We start from the raw sequence: 20,702 nt of genomic DNA, 5'->3' as shown, positions 1-20,702 counted from the left end.
CTATTCAAAAGGACGAGAATTTGATTAGGGATTCCACCATTTTAGACGATGTAGTTTTTCCTGTTGATTACGAAGCCGATAGTGGTTTAGAGGAACCGGTTTATCTTGAAACTCCTGTTTTCGAGTCGAACGATTTAGAAACTGTAATCGATGATGGTTTTGAGGAACGGTTTTATCCTGAGAATACTGTTTTAGAGTCGTACGATTTAGAAACAATAGTCTTAGATGAACTCGTAGAGATTAATGAGGATGAACCTGACTTAGAAGAATCAATTGCCCATTTTCAGGAATCTGATGACCTAGAAATTAGGGAGATTGTGACTAGTCTAACTAGAGACACTGAAAACTATAAGTTTGGGGGTGATTATCAGTCTCCATGTTCTTTAACTCTTAGAAAGTTCCCTCGTGTAGGACTTGACATTTGTGGCTCAACCATCTTACAAGATTATCTTCGTACACTTTTACCTGAACCTAATGATGTCCAGAGAGAAGCTCAGTTGTTAGAAACCCATCCTCTGGTTGATGTGGTTAACCCAGTCTATGATACCCAGATTGACTTTGTTTTCCCACCAAATAGTTTTCTTCTAACTGTGGGAACGTTTCAAATGAGTCGAATATTAAGTTCTGAGACTAAACCTAAGTATTTTAGGTTAATAGAATCGACACATTTTCCTAAGAATGACCACTACTCTCACTGTGGTCAACTTTGTAAGTCATATCTGATTGACTTAGAGGATCCGCAATTATTTAGGTTATTACTTCGTGATTCTAAGTTCGTATTTGAGTTTTTACAGACTCTAAGACCTAGTGATTCGGATCCCATCTATGAAGAAACACAGCCAATGAAAATATTCTATTTAGGCCCTTTCATAGAACATGAACCTGAACCGCAATTAGCGATAGTTTTCAGGAAAATAGGTAAGGGCATGCTTTTCTTGTCCATTTTCTTGGTTCACTGCAGTTTCCTTTGGTTAGTTCTTTTTGGTTTTGAAGACCCACAGTTATTTCGACTGTTACTATATGATTCGAGGTGACTAATCTTTCCTAAGTCTGGCTGAAGACATTAAACTTAGCACTTCTTGGGAGGTAACCCAATATTCATGCGACACGGTAATATCTTTCCTTATCTCTTTTGCTTCAAATGGTAACAGTTTCTCCTTGTTCATGCTTTTAATTCCATCTTTAGAACATTGAGGACAATGTTAGATTTAAGTTTGGGGGTATGGGAGAAACTTTTTAGTTGCAATAAATAAACTCCAGAGCTTAGAAATTTATGCCTATTTAGGATTGCACTAACCAATCTAAGTGGATGGAAGCATTTTGGTTGTAGGAGTTGAGGAACTAATCTGATTAGATGGAAACATCTAGAAGAGTCTATTCATAAAAGCACAGAGCTCAGGTGTTAGAAATAACATGATAGTTTCACCATATCTCGTTGAGTCCTTTTCACTTCTATTTTTATTTTATTTTGTTTTTAAACTATGTTACTCTAAGTGATTAGGTGGGGCTCACGATTCAAGTTGTTACCAATGCTAGAGTGAATTAGAGTGATTGAGATACCAAGAAAAAAAAAAGTTGAAGAAAAAAGTTGGAAAAAAAGAAAAAAAAATTTGAAAAAAAAATTTGAAAAAAAAAAGTTGAAAAAAAAAGAAAAAAAAAAGAAATTGAGACCAGACCATTTGACCAAAAGGAATAAATTCAATAAAGTCGACCACTGGTACCCTTGTATATGCCAGTTGTGTTGACCTAGAGTTAGGTTATCGACCACTGGTACCCTTGTATATGCCAGTGTGTTGATATTAGTCAGACTAGTATCTCAATCCATTAGGATAGGTTCATTTTGGCGGAGGCCTTCAGACAGATATGGGAAACGCCGTTCACTTAGTAAACATCAAAACCATATATGTTTTTCTATATCCATCTTCTTGATCTATCCATGTGATTAGTTTTGACTCCGAATATGATGTCCATAGTGCAACTATCTGAGTAGAGCTCTGTCACTTTATATGAATTTTAGTATGCTTGAGTGCAAACTCGTGTACTACAATTGGAATTTCGCATCAGGGTACTTCTTCCTGTAGTCAATAAGTATGCCAACCAAGGAGATTCTTTAGTGCCTTCCAAGGTTCTGCGTATATAGCTAAGGTCTGGAGTACAGGTTTTGTGGGTATATCTCTTGTAAGCCCTCCCGAGATTGTAACTCGGCCACTAGGGCCACCTAGGGGTTTAAAGGCTTATTGCATACGCTAAATGCAATCGACGATGCCTGCGACAGTGAGTTAGGATTTTATTTTGTAGTTTTGATTTGCTCGGGACTAGCAAATAATAAGTTTGGGGGTATTTGATAGACGCATTTATGTGTCTAATATATCTCAATTGTATATAGTGTTAGTGCTCGATTCTATACTTATTTGGTTATTTTATTTATTTGTAGGTGTTTTTGGAGAAATAAGCTTTTACGGCGAAATTGGCTAAAAAAGTGGTTTTTGCGCTCGTGGGAGAAAACTACTATACGGACTCTCACATTGGATAAGGGGCAACCTAATTACTAAGGGGTGACCCATTTCCAGGCATCTGTTAAAGGGAGACCGGGACTGGTTAGGGGGACATCCTTCTCAAATTCAAATATTGAATTTTGGCGGGAAAAAGAAGTGTCACGTCTGGCACTTTTTGTGTTCGATTTCAAGCGAGTTTTAAGGAGATTAATGCCCGGATTTTCACTGGACTTGACTTCCTAGACTATAACAAGATCAGTAAAACAAATTAGACCCATCCAATTGGGCTGGACAAGTCGGAAGAGTCAACCAAAGTTCAACAGGACACGAACTCTCTGTTTAGGGTTCAAATATTTTTGAGAGATTTGTGGAAGACTTCTACGCGTGGAAAAGGAATATATATCCTCTGGAATTACTATACGCTCAATTGGAGATATTTTAGGAAGGTTTGGACTGCTGAATATTGCGTAAGAGAGTTTGGCAGAGAAATAAACACGGAACTTGCTGAGGAGATAAACGAAAATATTGGGGAAGATTTAATCGACTTATTGTGTATATAAAGGCTGTTTAAAGTCTTAGGAAGGGTTATCAAGAGTTTTGGGGTCGAGAGAATCGGAGCAGAGGCTAGGAGAGACGAAGAACATGAGCAGAAGAAAAGTTCTCTGCTGCTGCTCGAGGAGGAGGAAGAAGATGAAGAACAGACGCTTCTGAAGCGTCGTTCTTCAACAGTGCCAGCTACAGAAGATAAGTATCGCTCCTTTGCTGCAGTTCTGTTCTATCGTTTCTCTTTGGACCTGTTTTGTGAGTCTCAGAACCACTATTTTATAACTTTTGACTCTTTTAATCACACTTTGAACTTTGAATTAATATTTTGTGTGTGTGATTGATATGAATAGCTAAACCCCAATACTGGGATGATGGAGGAAGCCATATTTTACACATATAAAAATTATATTTAATTCTTTTATGACTTCTTGCATTTTTATTAAATGTTTTATGATTTTTCTTAATTGATTGTCATTTCTTTTGATGGTTTATGCTTGGTCTTAGTACTTTTGATATGCCATGCTTTCGATTTACAGTTAATCTTCTAAAAATCTACCTTGGCAAGAATTAGAGTCCCTATTTTTATGTGAGCTATAATTGTTTTGGAAATAAATATATTAATTATATGAATGATTATGGTGGAATCCTGAGTCCTAGTGTCTCTTGATCCTGTGATAATTTTTGTCCATATATTTTTAAATCTTTCAAGTCCGAGCATCGAACTCTTATTTACCGCAATCGAAATATTATAACATGACGCAACAAAACGATTGCGCATAAACATTCAATGAAAAGAATAGTTGCGAGATTATTCATATCAAAACAAGATCATGATATACGAGAACTTCGCAGAGATAATAAATTCTACAAAAGACAATCAGAGAACAATGACAAAAGAGAAAGGGGCGAACCTTTATGGCGTACACCCTAGTTCGTGAATAAAATTTCGCAAGAGGCAAATGTAAGACCTAAAGTACGTCATATAAGGGGGTACCTGTTGCATGGCTCAGGGGAAGGCTACACCGCTACCGGAACCCGAGTCATGGATATTTGGGGTCAATATAGCCCATCCGGAAGAGGCACCTTAGATTCTCAGCTTAAGCATAAGACTTAGGTTGGGCGACTAAGGTAATAAGGACTCTCCCAAGGAGTGCAGAATCTGACCAAGGCGCCTAGGTACACGGTTTAGTCAAGAGTTCCAGGGGCGTCTGGAGCGTACCTTGCCATTCTTGACAAGTCTTGGCTTATACTGCACTCGTCCCGAAGAAAACCCCACTTAGGGTGCAGTCTCATAACCATAAACCCTATAGGTAAAAGGGATAAGAGGCTACGAAAACAACTGGTTGTTGTTAAGACCGGATTGGAGGAGCCAACATTGTATGGTAGAGGTACGCCTCCTTGAAGGGGCAACCAGGGGGGAGATAAGGGCGGCACCCTCCATTAGGGAGCTGATAAGTGTCTTAAGACGCAAATGTCATGAGGATTTTTACTCGCAAGGGTATTAAGGCTTGTCATATTTGTGCGACAATCCTGAAGAGGCAATAATACTAAAGAGAAAGATAAGACGAGATCGACGGGTTTTCGCATGAAAGTGCGAAGACGTCCTGCGATTTCGTCGCACGACGACAATGTCATGGGGCTTTATTTTCGCAAGAATATTTAGGCCTGTCATATTGTCGCAACAATCCTGAAGATGCAATAATACAAAATAAAAAGTTAAGTCAAGATCAATGGGTTTTTGCATGAAAATGCAAGGACGTCCTGCGATTTTGTCGCAATGACAAGAGGTGGCATAATAAGACCTTTAATTAGGAAGGCAAAATAAGACCACATGACAAAACAAAATATTTATAAGTATTCATAACAGATCATTTCTCGCAAGAAAGATAATGAGAGGCAAGTATGGCATTATCTTTCTCGCCAGCAAAATGCGAAATTATTAACAACACAACACAACAGTGTCGCAGAACAACTTCAGAAACGAAATAATAAACGACATCAGCTAAATCATGAGAAAAATGTGACGGTCCTGCTAAAATTAGGGAGTTTTGCGAGATTAACATTTATAAGGTTGCGATAATGTCGCAAGCCATTTCCGAAAATAAAGGATGGATTAGCTGTCATCCACTATGAAAAACTCTATATAAAGAGCCGAACAACTGTGAGGAAGAGGGAGATCTTTTTCTGAGTGAGAAGCAAGTAAATAGGAGAGAGAAAATCTAGAGCAGTGGTTATTCTTGATTCCTTTATCTTTTCTTGTAAGATTGTTCAAAGATTCATTAATAAAGTTAAGATTGTTAATCCAAAAATGAGTTGAATGTTAATGAAATCTTATGAGGGGTGTAGTGTAGGATTTCTTGCAACTACAAGGTACTTGTATAAACTTCCCGTCTCTGTTCGGAAAGGGGATGATCGTCTTTACTTTCATCTAGTATTCGATACATTCAAGAAAATGCATAAAGTTCTTTGTTTATGTATGAGATTATCTCGCACATGTAATCAATATTTCTTGAATATTGTCACTCTTGGTATTGGAAATGATTCATAGACAAATGTGGATTTTTCGAAAATGAATCCTCATTTAGAATATGGTTGTACCATTTTCACAAATGGGTCTTTTAACTGGTTCACTCATGATATGGAAATACTTAGTATTAACGTTAGTAACGAAATATTTTACAAAATAAAATATTTGAAAGGATGTTCGATACAAGGATCCAGGCTACTTGAGATTGAAGGATCACTATGTTTCCTTGATTACATGGATAATGTCGTACAAGCGGAATTTTCTGAATATGTTGAAGTATCTGTTGCATACAAACGAAAGTTGATATTATGAATTTTGAAGGAGAAGGATGTAAAAAATAAATAATGGGCATCAACATGAACAGATCAAGATGCATAATTTTGTTGATATGTCTGATAACACTAATTTGCAACGAAAATTCAATCGTTCACGTTTTTCTCCCATTATCATAGTTGTTGTTACGCATCCTGCACATAAGATCATATTTGGTGACAATGTTATGATGTTAAGTTGGAAAGGTTGGATCAGATCATCAAGCCTTTTGGCATGCATCATAAGTGGTATGTATACGATGAAAGCATCTCCCGTCTTTAATCAACCTTTGCGGTATGGATCAAACTAGAGAATTTTATTGCTATGTTTCCAAACTTTCCAGTGTTACATTTTCAAGTTATGTTTCAAGTTTTTAGTAGGTGCTTTGTACAACATTATTTATTTTTTGTTTTCTTGTCTATTTTACTGAATTTCATCGCCGTCAGAAAGAGTGATAATGATTATGTATATGTATTCAATAATGAATTAAAAGTTTGATGCCTACACCATAATTTTCTACTTTGCAATGACAAAAAAACTATGTGTCTGGTGAAATTGTTATATGGGCAGGTTCCAATAACATAGTTACAATGACATGGTGATGTCATTTTTTCTACAAAACCCGAACGACATTGAGTTTGAAGTTAATTTTTTTGGTGACATGATCCTGTTATAAAGCTCTACGCTCCAACAAAAAATGAGTGTGTTTCGAAACGTATAATATTACCACCTACAATTTTGAATATTAATCTTTGAAGATTAACGGTTAAAATTAAAAAAAAAATGGATGGTAAAGTTTCGTATTTCTGAATACTCTCATTTTTGGTAGGAAGGTAAGAATTTCATAAGAGGAACGTGTCACCAAAATATTAGTTTTAAATTCATTGTCGTTTGGATTTTCTTGAACAAATGGCATCACCATGTCATCATATCCTTCCCCATTGTTATAAATGTTTATAGAGAGATTTCAAACCTATAAAACGAATAACGAGATCAAAATTACCTGGAGAATGAGTCCACTGCCGGAGTTTTGACAAACCATTAAAACTAAGTCAAGGTTCTTAGACTTTATGTTGGTTTAGCAACAAATCAGTTTGGCTTAAGGTAATCCTATTTAGCTTAAGGTAATCATCTTTTGGTTAATCTGGGTTAATGCTAATTAGGATTGCAATTAGCAGCTTAGGTGTCCTATGACTCACCTGTTGAGGTGTCATCCAACTAATGATGGATAGGTTGAATGACACATAGCTATTGACTCGGCCCTTTTCTAGCCTCTTATACAAATCTATTCTTCTTATAATCCATTAATGAAAAAATGAGAGGAAATAGAAGTAGAAGCTAAGTCATGTCTGTTTCATGATGTTTTTGTTTCCTTTAATCTAGTTGTTTCATATTGTATTGAAGCTTATGTATATGCATGTGTTTATGTGAGTTGTTCATGAACTGAATATACCTTATATGTGTTATATTATGAGCTACAGAACATGTTAATACTAGGGTTATGCTTATTTCAGTTTAAGGATACTTATAATCATGTTTTAACATAAAGATATGGTGATTATAAAGATGAAATTCCAACATTCTACTTCTATTCCACCTAGCTATTTCATGTTCTTCATCTAGGTTATAAACTGAATTCTCTTGGTTAAGTTATTTATGGATATTGTTGCTGATAGCATGAATTGTTGATAACACGAGAATTCATTATTGTTTCTGATCTTCATATTTGTAGTCGTGTTCTGGTGTTTAAGCATAATTGTTTAATTGGTTTCAAGCTTACAATTATGAGCATGTTAGACTACAAAGATGGCAGCATCCCTGTTCAGTTTTTTGTTCTTCTTTTCAAGAAGATAATGATAAGTTAAATCTTGGTCATTGATGTTATAAGGATGAATAAGTGTGGATGCTATGTGGTTTTCCATTTAGTAGTTTAATTCGGCTATTGAATGAATCAGGTATGTGTTATCATCGGGTTTATGGTTTTGAATCTGTGTGCTTCATATTATGGGATTTTCCTTCACTCTAGCATGATTAACTAAGCTTAATCTAAGATTTACTACTGTGAAAAATCAATGTTAGATACTCTGTTTAGTTCAGACTTACATCTGAAACCTCTTTAGATAGTAACTTTTATCACTACATCAGATTGTATGTTGTGGTAGTTGGAAAATATTCAAGTTACGATTGGTCTACTTTTTTAGACTTGTGGCAGTGGGTAGTCTAGTGGTCATGTTTTAATGTGTATATGCATGAACATACGCATCTAAGCCATGTTTGATTTCATGCTGACTAAGGATTTGCTTGTTTGTATGAATGTCTTCAAATGACTGCTAATTATTATTGTCCACTCTTAAATGATTGGTTGTTCTTTGTTTGTGAGCCAAGTGTGTTTCGAGAATGCATATTCAGTTATTAGATGAGCTTGTACTGCTACTGCATCTATTCTTTGTAAGGTTCCTGGTGTATGTATTGTTGTTATTGTAAAAAAAAGGGTTACTAGTGACCTAATTTATTCATTAGGAGCATGGTTCCTTTGGATAGCATACATGTGATGTAGCTTGGGAAATGAAATATGCTAATCATGTTTGTATTTTTTTATACATATCTACTGGTGTTAAATGAATAATGATATGTATGTGTGGTCATTCTATGACTTCTGTTTTGAACCATTGTTGATGTTGTTCATACCCAACTTACTGCGTCAAATGAGCAGTTTCACACCAGATTCTTGCTCGTGCAATCTCTGTAGAGAATTGGTGTGGGTATTTTGAATGGGTTCTAGAGTTGATGATATAAAATTCCACAAATTGGGTAATCATGTATTATGCAAATCAGTGGGAGACATGTTGGTTGTGCAAATGAATAGAAGTCAAGTTTTGAGGTTTGGAGTTAGTAAAAGCTTTTCCTGGATGTGCCCGACCTCTTATTTCTCAAGTTTTAACTTTTCTATCAGACCCAAAGGTTTGATAGTCAAGTTTAAGGTATGTCATTCTCTTTAAGGTACAGATTCGACTTGAGTCATAATCATTTGATTTCGATTGTCTGAAAGTTGTTATTAAAGATATTTTGTGTCTTCCATTACTCAACTAAGTCTCGCCAAAGTGATACTTTGAGAGTCTGGAAGGGTTTTCTAGTGAGAATGAAGATTTTTTTGTAGTCTAGTTGTTTTGCAAGGGTTATTGCAGAAAAGCAATACTGAAAGTGTTGTACTACAAGTCACAGTTGCATGTGTTAAGGAAGGAAACGTAGCTGCAAAGCCTTATGAATTGGCAGAAGTTGGAGTTTGAGGGAGGTCATCTTGTACCCATGTATCTAACTGGAGATGCACGTTCGGTGGCATTCTTCAGCTCTGTGGCGTTCAGCTGACCCACCATTGAAGAATTCTTTCCAAGTCATTTCTCAACTTCTAAGTCATTCTTTTCGGTAGTAGTCAGGTATATGCTTTTACTTTACAAATCAAATTTGGACTTCGGCTGTCACAGTGAAGATAATCTGTACTTTTATTACTTGACAAGCATTGCCAAAGTGATGATTTGAGAGTAATGAGAGTGTTTTAATTATGTTGAAGTTTTTTCCTGTGGTTTAGTTAGTCGGGAAGTTACTACAAAACTCAATGCCAGAAGTGTTGCGATAGAAAGTTTTGGTTGCATGTGGAAAGAACCAAGATGTAGATACAGTGGTGAACGGTTTTGGTGGTTATGCACCAGATGTTGAGTCAAGTAGTGGAAGAATGTCTGGTAAAAGGAAAAAATGGTTTTTACAGTCCCACATAACTATATGTCATGAAGAAAAGGGTGCTGGCTCTAATGGCTGCATGATAAAATCAGTCAAGTTCAACGTATTGTTTTACCTTTGAGGTTAATAAAGAGATGAAGATGCTGGTTGTACAAACCATGGAAACCATAAAGTATCAAAGAATCTCTTCATCAGTTTTCAGTAAAAGAAAGGTTTGTTATAATTTTCATCCTCTATTAGGCCCAAAGATCTAATAGTTAAAGTTTGAGGTATGCTTTTCCTTAAGGTGCAGGCTTGATTTCAAAGTACACCAGAGAAATGGAACTGTGTTGTTTGCCTTTTAATTTCTGAAAGTATGACTAAATATTTTATACTTTTCATTACTCAACTAAGTGTCGCCAAGCGATATTTCGAGAGTATGAAAAGGTGCTCTAATGTGAATGGATTTTTCTTTGGAAGCATTACCACAGAGAATCAATGCTGAAAGTTTCTAGGTAAAGTCTCTGGAAGTATGTGGCTAGTTTGAGAAAGAGATGAAGAGTCTTGTGGTTCAGACCACGGAAACCAAAAAGTAGCTAAGAATTCTTCATCAATTATGGTTAAAGAAAGTTTTGTCTATGATTTATTTCGAATGTTACGAGTATAATTTTTTCCCAAAGGTAATTCAGATTTGTGATATTTGGAATGAATCATGTTTCCTACTTATTGAATATTGTGCTCTATTGGACCCAAAGGTTTATAGAGTTGTTATCTCAATGCATTAAAAACTAATCTCAAACTTGTTAGGATTTGACTCATGTATGTCGCAATTCTGCCCAAAGGTGTCTTGCGATGATACCGAGTCTTGTATTTTGAAATTTAAGATGTTTATTTGTGCTTATTCGTAGGCCATCTGTTTGCGTTTGTATGTATCGCTGTTTAAGGTGATAATAAGCATGTATGTTATGAAATAAAGTTTTTGAAACTGGAAGTAAAGATCATTATACATCATGGTCTACCCAAAGGTGCACCTGATGGAAATGAATCTATTCTAATGTTTCATTTGTGTATAATAAAAGTGTTGACAACATTGCATATGGCAGAGTTATGAAGAACAATGGGAGTGTGATAACATTGTTTTGTTTATCATCTTAAATAAGTACTTGTTCTTGCTATTTAACTTGTTTGTTGTTTATGGTGTTTAAGGAACGGAAAATCAGTGGGAGATCATACAGAAAGTCCCTTTCGCGACATAGCTTGTAATGAGCACAGATTACGTCTCGAGTGAGACACAGACAAAGATATCTTCGGAGATCAAGGTCTCGAGTGAGACACAAATGATCTTTTCGGAGACATAGCTCTTTTGAGCACAGTTAAGGATCTCTTCGGAGATCAAGGTCCCATTTGAGACATAGAATAAATATTTCAGAGATTAATCCAATAAAGAGATGAATAAAGGGTCTTGACGGAGACATGTTTCATTTTGAGACAAAATTTTTTCTATTCGGAGATATATCTCTTATTGGGCAGGTCTGTATGCATGTCTCGACGGAGATGTTACTCATTAACTGAGCCAGTTAAATGTTTCGACAGACATACCTTAATTGAGCTAGTTGAATCTCTTCAGAGATGTCTCTCCGGAGATGTTAAATGTCTTGTCGGACATATCTCAATTGAGTCAGATGAATCTCTTCAGGGATGTCTCTTCGGAGATGTTAAATGTCTTGTCGGACATATCTCAATTGAGTCAGGTGTATACTTGTTATATGTTTCGACGGAAACATGCCTCTTAATTGAGTCAGATGTATACTTGTCTCGACGGAGATGTATCTAGAAATCATATTTGATTGCGGTAAGAACATATAAAGTTGCGGTGAAAGCAAATAAAGATGGATTCAAGTTTAAGTTTTCTAGTTTTGAAAAAAAATGTTTAAAGTTCAGTTTGTTTTGGCATAAGGTTAAGCCATTTAAAGTGTATGCATAAAGTTTAAAGTGCAGTTTACTTAAGTATAAAATGGCCCGTCTAGTTTTCTGATTGTAGAAATGACGTATGCATCTCTTAAATGGTGTGTGGGTCTCTATGGTCGAATCCTAGCATACCTTTTAGACTTAAGCGTGCAGTTTAAGTAAAGTTTTTATTGCTAACCAATGTGGGAGAATGTTAGACTTTATGTTGGTTTAGCAACAAATCAGTTTGGCTTAAGGTAATCCCATTTAACTTAAGGTAATCATCTTTTGGTTAATCTGGGTTGATGCTAATTAGGATTGCAATCAGCAGCTTAGGTGTCCTATGACTCACCTGCTGAGGTGTCATCCAACTAATGATGGATAGGTTGAATATCACATAGCTATTGACTCAGCCCTCTTCTAGCCTCTTATACATATCTATTCTTCTGATAATCCATTAATGAAAAAATGAGGAAATAGAAGTAGAAGTTAAGTCATGTCTGTTTCATGATGTTTTTGTTTCCTTTAATCTAGTTGTTTTCATATTGTATTGAAGCTTATGTATATGCATGTGCTTATGTGACTTGTTCATGAACTGAATATACCTTATATGTGCTATATTATGAGCTATATGACATGTTAATATTAGGGTTATGCTTATTTCAGTTTAAGATACTTATAATCATGTTTTAGCATAAAGGTATGGTGATTATAAAGATGAAATTCCAACAAAGGTAACCTAACTATGCAGTAGCCTATCTTTTTCAGTGTCTTGATAAAACAACAGCAAAGCATTCTTCACATGTTATCAGGAAAAAAGGAAAGAAGGTTTGAATGTATATTGACAAATGTTCAAAAGAAAACGAACAGACATTTAAATCAGTAGAATGGCGGTTGTTTCATATAGGCTATTTGAAACAAGGAGAGAATTATTGAACAAAATTTTGGATCCACAAAAAGGGAGGCAAAAATACCGACACAGCTTAATTTTAGTACCAAAAACATAAATTAGGCTTTCTGAACCAAAAGAAAACAAACAAACTAATGCTGTGTGATACGAAACCTAATTGAGGATTCATCAAAGAATTAATAACCCAAATCAGCTAATGATCATCTTATTAAGGAAAGCTGCTTGCTCAGGATAATACTCCAGCAACTCGTCCTTGGTCACCCAAACATAGTCCTCACATTTCCCGACGTTAAACTTGTTAGCAGCAATTACTTGAGACTTGAAAAAGAATCTCTGTAATGAAAAAGAAAAGACGATTTTTGAGTGACTTTGTGCTTCAACAAATAGAAAGGGAGAGAGAGAGAGAGTCGTTGAAAAGGGGTACCATTTGAAAACAAATACCTTAAGCAATGGAACGTCATTCGAATCTTCCTTGGGTGGTATAATCATGTGAGCAAAAGGAGCATTTCCAACAAAGTATGTATGTGAAAGATCCCCAATAACAGATTGTAGTGCTGACTCTGCACACTGCAAAACAAAACATATTAATTACATTTTACACGAGAAACACGATAGTCAATCTAAAAAAATCTTACCAGAAAATAACAAACTGCTATATTTACCTTACGCAGTGTCTCTTCCTTCTCATAGATTTTTTCTGGAAAATGCCAGACAGGCTTTCCTGCAGGAGAGTCGTAGCTGTTTCCATAGAGAAGAAGGTAAAGTCTTCTATCAAGTGCTCGTTGTAGTGACCTTGAAAGATGAAAGGAGACCAACCATTAGGATAATGCAAGCTTAACAGATTTATTAACAATGAATTCCCTACTTCTTCTATGTTTTTTACTTTTGTAACGACCATTGTCACACTCTGTTCTCTGTGATATTGTTATCAAATCTCATATTTAAAAGGAAAAATGAATATTTTGCTGGCACAGTAAGATGAACATGATAGAATTCCTGTTGTTAACTAAGCATAATCCAGGATTTCAGGGGTGCAAGGCCATGATAATCAAACCAAGAATCAAGCACCTAGTTATATATGCCAGCTGAAATGGGGATTTCGACTTACTCCAACACCAACACCAAAACTAATGATCATGACATTGGTAATAAAAACATGTCCCAGATAAGCCATTTCCTCAGTAAGACTGCTAGCATTCCCTCTGTGCAATACAAGATGAACAGCTGAAAAAACTACTTACTTTCTGTCGTTATTCTTGTCCGCTTCAGTTATCCTTGGAGCTGGTACATATTCAATTTGGATATCACCTTTCCCCCTGGTTAAAATGAGCCCAAGTTAATGCATAAACAAGAAAAAATAGTTGAAGTTTGGCCCCTTAAGCTTCTGATTATTAACAGTCTGCTCTCATGTACGTGCAGATTTACAACATCAGCTAAAAATAATTGAAGTTTTATTTAACACAGCCTATACTAAAGGGGGCAGCAATAGAAGATGAACTGGAGAAAGATCTCAAAGCAGAGATCTGTGATTTAAGTCACCCAGAAGAAAACGGTGCTATAGCCGAGGAAATGAACAAGTCGATGAAAAAGAGGACTATTTTTACAGCTCGAAAGGCCTGTAAGACGCTAACTTATACAGCTGAACCCACAATATATGAAAATCAATAGAGCAAAGTATTGTACATGGAAATATTAATCGACAACATATAAAGCATAGACACATGTGCGGTGTAAGGAACCTTAGGCATGTAAGTCCAGCATTAAAATCAAACTTGGTTTACCTGGCATCAGATTTTCCTAAAACATCATCAGGATACTTACGCCGGTATTGCTGTCCCCACCGGTACCTAAAGAACAAAGGACAAAATCAGCTGCTTAAACACTCATTTTCAACTTGGAAACACCAAATTAGCTAATTTTTCTCTAAACGTGTACGATATTCTAGCAATATGTTGACCTAATTTTTATACAGCAAAAACTGGAGATAAAGGCAGACAAACATTACGAGAATTCTTGAAATGCATAAACCACTGGGTCAATCTTTGGAACAACAACTGGTAATCTCTCGAATAATACAGCAGCAACGATCTTATCAGCACTGGTTGTGCAGAATCCTCTCGTTGTTTTTAGTGATCGAGAGAAAGAAGCAAGTCTCTGCATTTCTCTAGATTAGAGTTTTAGTGGACTTGGCAATACCCTCCTTAAAACCCCTGGAAGTAGTAGTCTAGCGAAATCCAGTTTCCTGTATAAGAAAGAAATGTATGGAGTGATTAACGACCCTACTTATCACACGCATCAATTTCCTGAAGTAATTCAAAAAGATCTGCACAGTCTCATACCAGTTGCAATCGAACATATTATTGCTTCAAATTATCAACAAGAATTATAATTATTACTCATGGCCAATAGAACTACATAATATCAACTGATGTATCCAGAATACAGATACAATATTCCAAAGAATCTAAAATTCCCCACTACCACGTGTTATTAGTTAAGCATGGATTACATGATGGATGTCCCCATTAATAAGGTACAGGTCCGACTAGCTATATGATTCCTAAAGTACCTTACGAGCTAAACACCCATGTTAAATGAAGATCAAAAGAGGAAACGTTCCTGGAGTAATTATGGAGTGATTAACGACCCTACTAATCACAAGCATCATTTTCCAGGAAGACCGCATGCAACTTTAAAGGTCTCTTTACTTCAAGAAGATCCACACAGTCTCTACCAGTTCCAATCGAACATATTACTTCCAATTTCTCGACAAGGTTTACAATTATTAATCACGGCCAATAGAAGTACATAATACTATTTTTTTTTTGTGTGTGTGTGTACTAATTAACATATCCAGAATACAGGTACTATACTCCAAAGAAGCTGGAAATTCCCCACTACCACATGTTATTAAAAGTTAAACATGGATTCAAGATGTATATCCCCTATAATAAGGTACAACTGTACAAGGCTGAGTAGCTAAATGATTCCTAAAGTGCCTTACGTGCTAAACACCCATGTTAAGCAGCTTAAAGGAAGACCAAAAGATGCCTTCACAAACAAAACATTTAACATATATAGTAAATGACATGTAGCTAGCAACCTATACATCTCCACTACCAAACAGGATTTATATGGCTCCTGGTGTTATCCATGTTGGAAAAACATAAAAGCGAGTAGGGGGAGCATAAGCCTTCTATACAGAGGACGGAGCATATAACTAGTGCCAGTAGGGGGGAGGCCTTATATGCACATACATGTGCTGCCTCCAGTCATTTCATAACATTGCATTCATACCACCCCCAGCACTGGCCCAAATTATCAGTACATTCAAGCATCAAGCAATACCCACTATAAAAGGGGAGACACAGAGACATCACAGACCCTGATAAGAAAGAAAGAACCTCTTTTTTCGGAAGATGTAAAATTACAAGGAAAGGGAAGCTATTGAATTTCTTTTTTTCTTTTTTTTTTTGGTTTAGCTGAACCCTGATAAGAAAGAACCTCTTACTGTTTTTTTGCACTTAAGTTCCACAAATTATAAACCCTAACAAATACTCTCTACTAATTTAACTGAACTCTCACAAATCCACATGTGGTTCATTTCAATAACCAACCAACCATTACTAAAATTTTGATGATCTTCATAACCACTTACAGTATAAGATGAACCCAAAGATTTTCTAAGCAAATAAATCAATTTTCGTGATAATCCATAACTCTAAAACCCTAAACTGGACAAAACCCACTTTTCAAAATCACTTAAGAAAACCTAAACTATAAGCAATTCAAAAGCACATGATAGTAGTAATTTCTTCAAGACATTTCATCAAACAGTGACTGAGCACTGTACCAAAATGTTCTTCAAAGGAAAAAAAAAGACAGAATAATGTAATCACACCAACAAATGAAACTGACAAATTAAAAATTACCTTGGGTTTCTGAATCGATCATCAATTAAAAACGTCTCCACGAATCTGAAAGATATCAATCAAATCAAGTTTGAGCTGAGGGTTTTAGATTTTTTCGGTTTCACTTAGAACTGAGAAGAAGAAGAAGACTCGAATTTCTCTCGACTGAATAATAGTAGTGGGCTTGGTTAATAAACTCAAAATGTGCAAAACAAAGGGTATAATAGTCATATACGCAAATTGGCATTGCCAGCGGACAGCTTCCTAAGGGCGGTGTACCGGCCATTCCTTATACTGGTTATTGCTTTAAAGGTTTACTGGTTACCGCTACCTCTGTTTCAGGAAAAGTGATATTTTGGCTTATTTTTCCTCGCGTTTTTAGGGGCCATCCGAAAGGATTTAGGGGCCATCAATTTAAACCCAGCCAAAGACTCTAGTTAAGGGGTACCCTATATGATATTGAAGTTACATAAATGCCCTTCTGGTAAACTGTATAAAAACCAAATCAAAAAAAATTCTACTCATTTCAACTCTTCTTCTTCCAGTTTCATATTATCTTCCGATTGTGGAAAAAAAAAAACTTTCCCTCGTTCTTGTGTTCAACCGAAACATCGCCGCGAATCGTAAAATCAAAACATCGTCGATTCGTTTATAAAACAATGGATAAGGAAAATGAAACCCACAGACCTAGAACCAAAAACGTTGCTCGGGGTATCGATCCAAAGATTGGGATTTTAGCAAGAAATAAAGAAATTGTTGCTGCAAATGAAGAAGAACGTGAAGAACGCGAAGAAGAAGTACCCGTCGATGTAGTCGGTTGTTGCGATTCCGATAGTCAAACACTTCGTCAACTTCAAATGACCCCAATTAGGTAAGAATCTATCATTTTTGGGGTTTATTTCGCTTTAATTCGACGAATCGAGAAAAAAAAATTCAAGGGTTTTCGGTTATTTATCCAGATTCGGGCGATATTCATGCTTATTTACTTCCGAATGTAGTCGTGTTCTTCATTTCTCAAGAACATCGACAGTATTCGGGAGAAATATTTGATGGTTATCGGCCGAATATTGTTGGCCATATCTTCCTGGATACAAACTGGTAATAATCGGTAGTTTAATGAATTTTTTGGCTCCCGAATATGTTTAAGTAGACACACAGTATTCGGAAGTACACTCACTACCGAATATATATATATATATTGAAAAAATCTCAAAATTTCTGATATAGGAAAAATCCCATTTTGGGGCCAGTATTTATTCGGAAGACAATATAATGTTTTATACCTCCGATTGTGTAGGATAAAATTTTAGAGTTTCTGAACTCCAGTTGATGAATATTCGGTTGTAAACATGTTTAGTTATATTCCGATTGTTTTTCATTCGGGAAAAATATGTGTCTTCTTACTTCCGAATTTGTTCATTCGGGTTATAGTTGTGTACTTTGTCTTCCGATTGTGTAGGATGAAAAATTTAGAGCTTCTGAACTCCAATTGATGCATATTCGGTTGTAAATATGTTTAGTTAGCTTTCGATTGTTTTGTATTCGGGAACAGTATGTGTCTTCTTACGTACGAATGTGTACATTCGGGTTATATTTCCATACTTTGTCTTCCGATTGTATAGTTTGTAAATATTGTTCCTTTCTTTGTTGTTTAGACAAAGTCGAGAAAGGAGGAAGAAAGTGACAGCTAGTGCAAGGAGGGAAAGGAGTGCCAAAGATAATTCAAGTGCTCAACAAAGCTTACAAGAACAAAGCAGTCAACAAGGAGTGCAACCAAGTGCTGAACAAAGTGTAGAACAACAAGGCAGTGAACAAGGGGTGCAACCAAGTGTTGAACAAGCCGCTCAACAAAGTGCAGAACCAACTGCTCCACAATATACACCCCACCATGAAATTGAACCAGTTGATCCAGTGCCAAGAGTAGAAGAAGAAGGACAACCAAGTGGTACCCAAAAAGCCAAAAAAGGAAAAGATGGTGTAAAGAAGGATATTGCTAAGAAAGCATCACATCTTGTCCCTCAGCACTTGAAGAAGAAGGGTATTCCAGCAGGCACAATCCTTGGGCTACCGGCGGATGGAGGAAAATTGCTATTTGGATACAAAGACTCATGGGCCAGAGAAATATACGAAACCGAGGTAATAAAATTACTATTTTTTATTAATGTATTGTCTATGTGTTATATCGTAATATTTGTATTAAGGATTTTTTTATGTACTTTAATAGGATCATCAAGATGTGTTCCGTCTACTCAAACCTACAGCCGCACCAACAAAAATGCTTGCGTGGCCTTTATCCGGTGAATGTGAAAGGTTCAAGTCAATTGTTTCCAACTCGGGGTTAGCTAATGCCGCCGAGAATTCATTGTTGGAACATGATCGTGTGGCCATATCGGCGTTCGTGGAGAGAATGTATCCTGAGATCGATACTTTCCATATGCCGTTTGGGGAGATGACGATTACTCCGGATGATGTTGTGCAGATTCTTAACCTTCCCGACCAAGGCACAACTGTGAAGTATAACTACACAAAGCAGTTAAGTTGGGCACAACTTTATGCTCTAACTAAAAAGTGCTTAGGTTGGGATGAAGAGACAACAACAGCAGAGTTTAGGAGGCATGCAAGTTACAGAACAAGACAGATCAACATTACAGCTTTGATGAATATGTTCCGAGGCACCTTGGAGAAGGAAAAGAATGGAACGTTAATTGATGAGCAAGTGAACCACGCTGCCACCGCATATCTCCTTTGTGTATTGGGATGTGTCACATTCCCCAATACTTCTGGCAACCGGATCGACGCCAACCTTATACAACTTTTGGATCCTCTCTATGAAGTCGGTGACTATTCTTGGGGCACGACATGCCTAGAATTCTTGATGGAAGAGTTGAGAAAGGCTTCGAGGCTAGGAACCTGCCAAGTTTCCGAGAACGTGGCTCTATTGCAGGTTTTTTCTTTAACTCTATAACTCACTCTATAGTTATTCGGTAGACAATACATATGATGCATATTCATAACTCCAAATGACGCATATTTGGTAGGAAATGATCCATCTCTTTTTCCGAATGTTGGTTATTCGGTGGCTAGGTACTTATTTTGTTTTCCGATTATATATATAATCGGAAGTATTCTTTTGATATTAGAACCGAATATACAGGACAGAAAAACTATAGGTTACTGAACTCCAAATGACGCATATTCGGTAGGAAATGATCCATCTCTTTTTCCGAATGTTGGTTATTCGGTGGCTAGGTACTTAGTTTTATTTCCGATTATATGTAATCGGAAATATTCTTTTGATATTACTACCGAATACACATGCCAGAAAAACTATAGGTTACCGAACTCCAAATGACGCATATTCGTTAGGAAATGATCCATATCTATTTCCGAATGTTGGGTATTCGGTGGATAGGTACTCAGTTTTATTTCCGATTAAATATAATCGGAAATAATGTTTGGAAATTACTACCGAATATACACAATCTATTTACTAAAACTTGGTTTCTTATGTATATAGGCATGGATCTATGACCACTTCCCTATCCTGAAGTTGGCCGGAGAGAACCCGGGGTGGTGCAAAGGTACTCCTAGAGGAACAAAGTATATATTTGAAGACAACCGTTCTAGGACAAAAGAGCAGCAGTTGATTCGCATGAGGGAGATTTTGGACCAATTGAAGGCCTCAGACGTATGCTTTGATCCATACAAGGAAGATCGAGCCAGTGGGCATATAAATGTTCGGTCGGACTTGTCCCTTTATTTTGGACCATTGTGGCACCCCACAGGATATGTGATGTATAACCCCTCTAGGGTGATGCGACAACACGGGTATATACAACATCAACCTGTGGAGAAAATGGGGGATTACTACAAATTGGAGTTGGAGTTGTGATCTTCTAGTGGTGACAATCTCACGATTGTTCACACAGGCCCACCTACTGTTCTTGATAACTGGGATAAGAGGAATGACTTCATTATCGACACTGGTAGACGAACCACCCGAGGTGATGAAAATTCTCCAGACAATATGAGTTGGTATAACAACGTATCACCTCCTTTGGTTATCCGTAAAATCAAATCCAACACTACTGCGGCGGGTTCAAGTTATAATTGTATCATCAAAGACAAACCAACTGGTTATGATAGACTGGTGTGTGTTCTTATATTTTTGTTCATTTTATATTATTCCTATAAATCTTAGGTAATTACCGTTTGATGTTATGTCATTACGTATAAAAAACAGGTGAATAGGTTCAAGCGTGTTTCCTAAATGTTAACTGCATGCCTGAAGAGCGGAGATCCCATGCCAGCTGAGAAGATCAAAGAGGCTAGTGACCTGG

At 36.5% G+C, this 20,702-nt stretch overlaps 1 protein-coding gene across 1 annotated transcript; it reads right to left on the bottom strand.

Annotated features, from left to right (window-relative positions):
* Positions 1-12,382: 12,382 nt before the first annotated feature.
* LOC113300586 (39S ribosomal protein L46, mitochondrial-like) lies at positions 12,383-16,522 on the bottom strand. Its single transcript, XM_026549789.1, has 7 exons — positions 16,384-16,522; positions 14,457-14,693; positions 14,233-14,298; positions 13,693-13,767; positions 13,114-13,243; positions 12,893-13,018; positions 12,383-12,784 (listed from the first exon to the last, which is right to left on the bottom strand). The coding sequence occupies exons 2-7, from the start codon at positions 14,609-14,611 to the stop codon at positions 12,641-12,643; spliced, it is 696 nt and encodes a 231-aa protein (XP_026405574.1). The 5' UTR covers positions 14,612-14,693; positions 16,384-16,522; the 3' UTR covers positions 12,383-12,640.
* Between the last annotated feature and the right edge of the window lie 4,180 nt (positions 16,523-20,702).

The sequence above is a fragment of the Papaver somniferum genome, chromosome 7 (assembly GCF_003573695.1).
Source record: "Papaver somniferum cultivar HN1 chromosome 7, ASM357369v1, whole genome shotgun sequence".
NCBI classification, from domain to species: Eukaryota; Viridiplantae; Streptophyta; class Magnoliopsida; order Ranunculales; family Papaveraceae; genus Papaver; species Papaver somniferum.
The sequence above is the reverse complement of the archived record's forward strand: the minus strand, read 5'-3'. Positions and strand labels throughout refer to the sequence as shown.

Bases quoted from the DNA above. Each gene is read 5' to 3' on its own strand.
- LOC113300586 (XM_026549789.1), bottom strand. From the start codon at position 14,611: ATGCAGAGACTTGCTTCTTTCTCTCGATCACTAAAAACAACGAGAGGA. The intron at 13,244-13,692 runs GTAAGTAGTTTT...TCATCTTTCAAG, and splicing joins GACAAGAATAACGACAGAAA to GTCACTACAACGAGCACTTG. The intron at 12,785-12,892 runs GTATTTGTTTTC...TTTTCATTACAG, and splicing joins ATGACGTTCCATTGCTTAAG to AGATTCTTTTTCAAGTCTCA.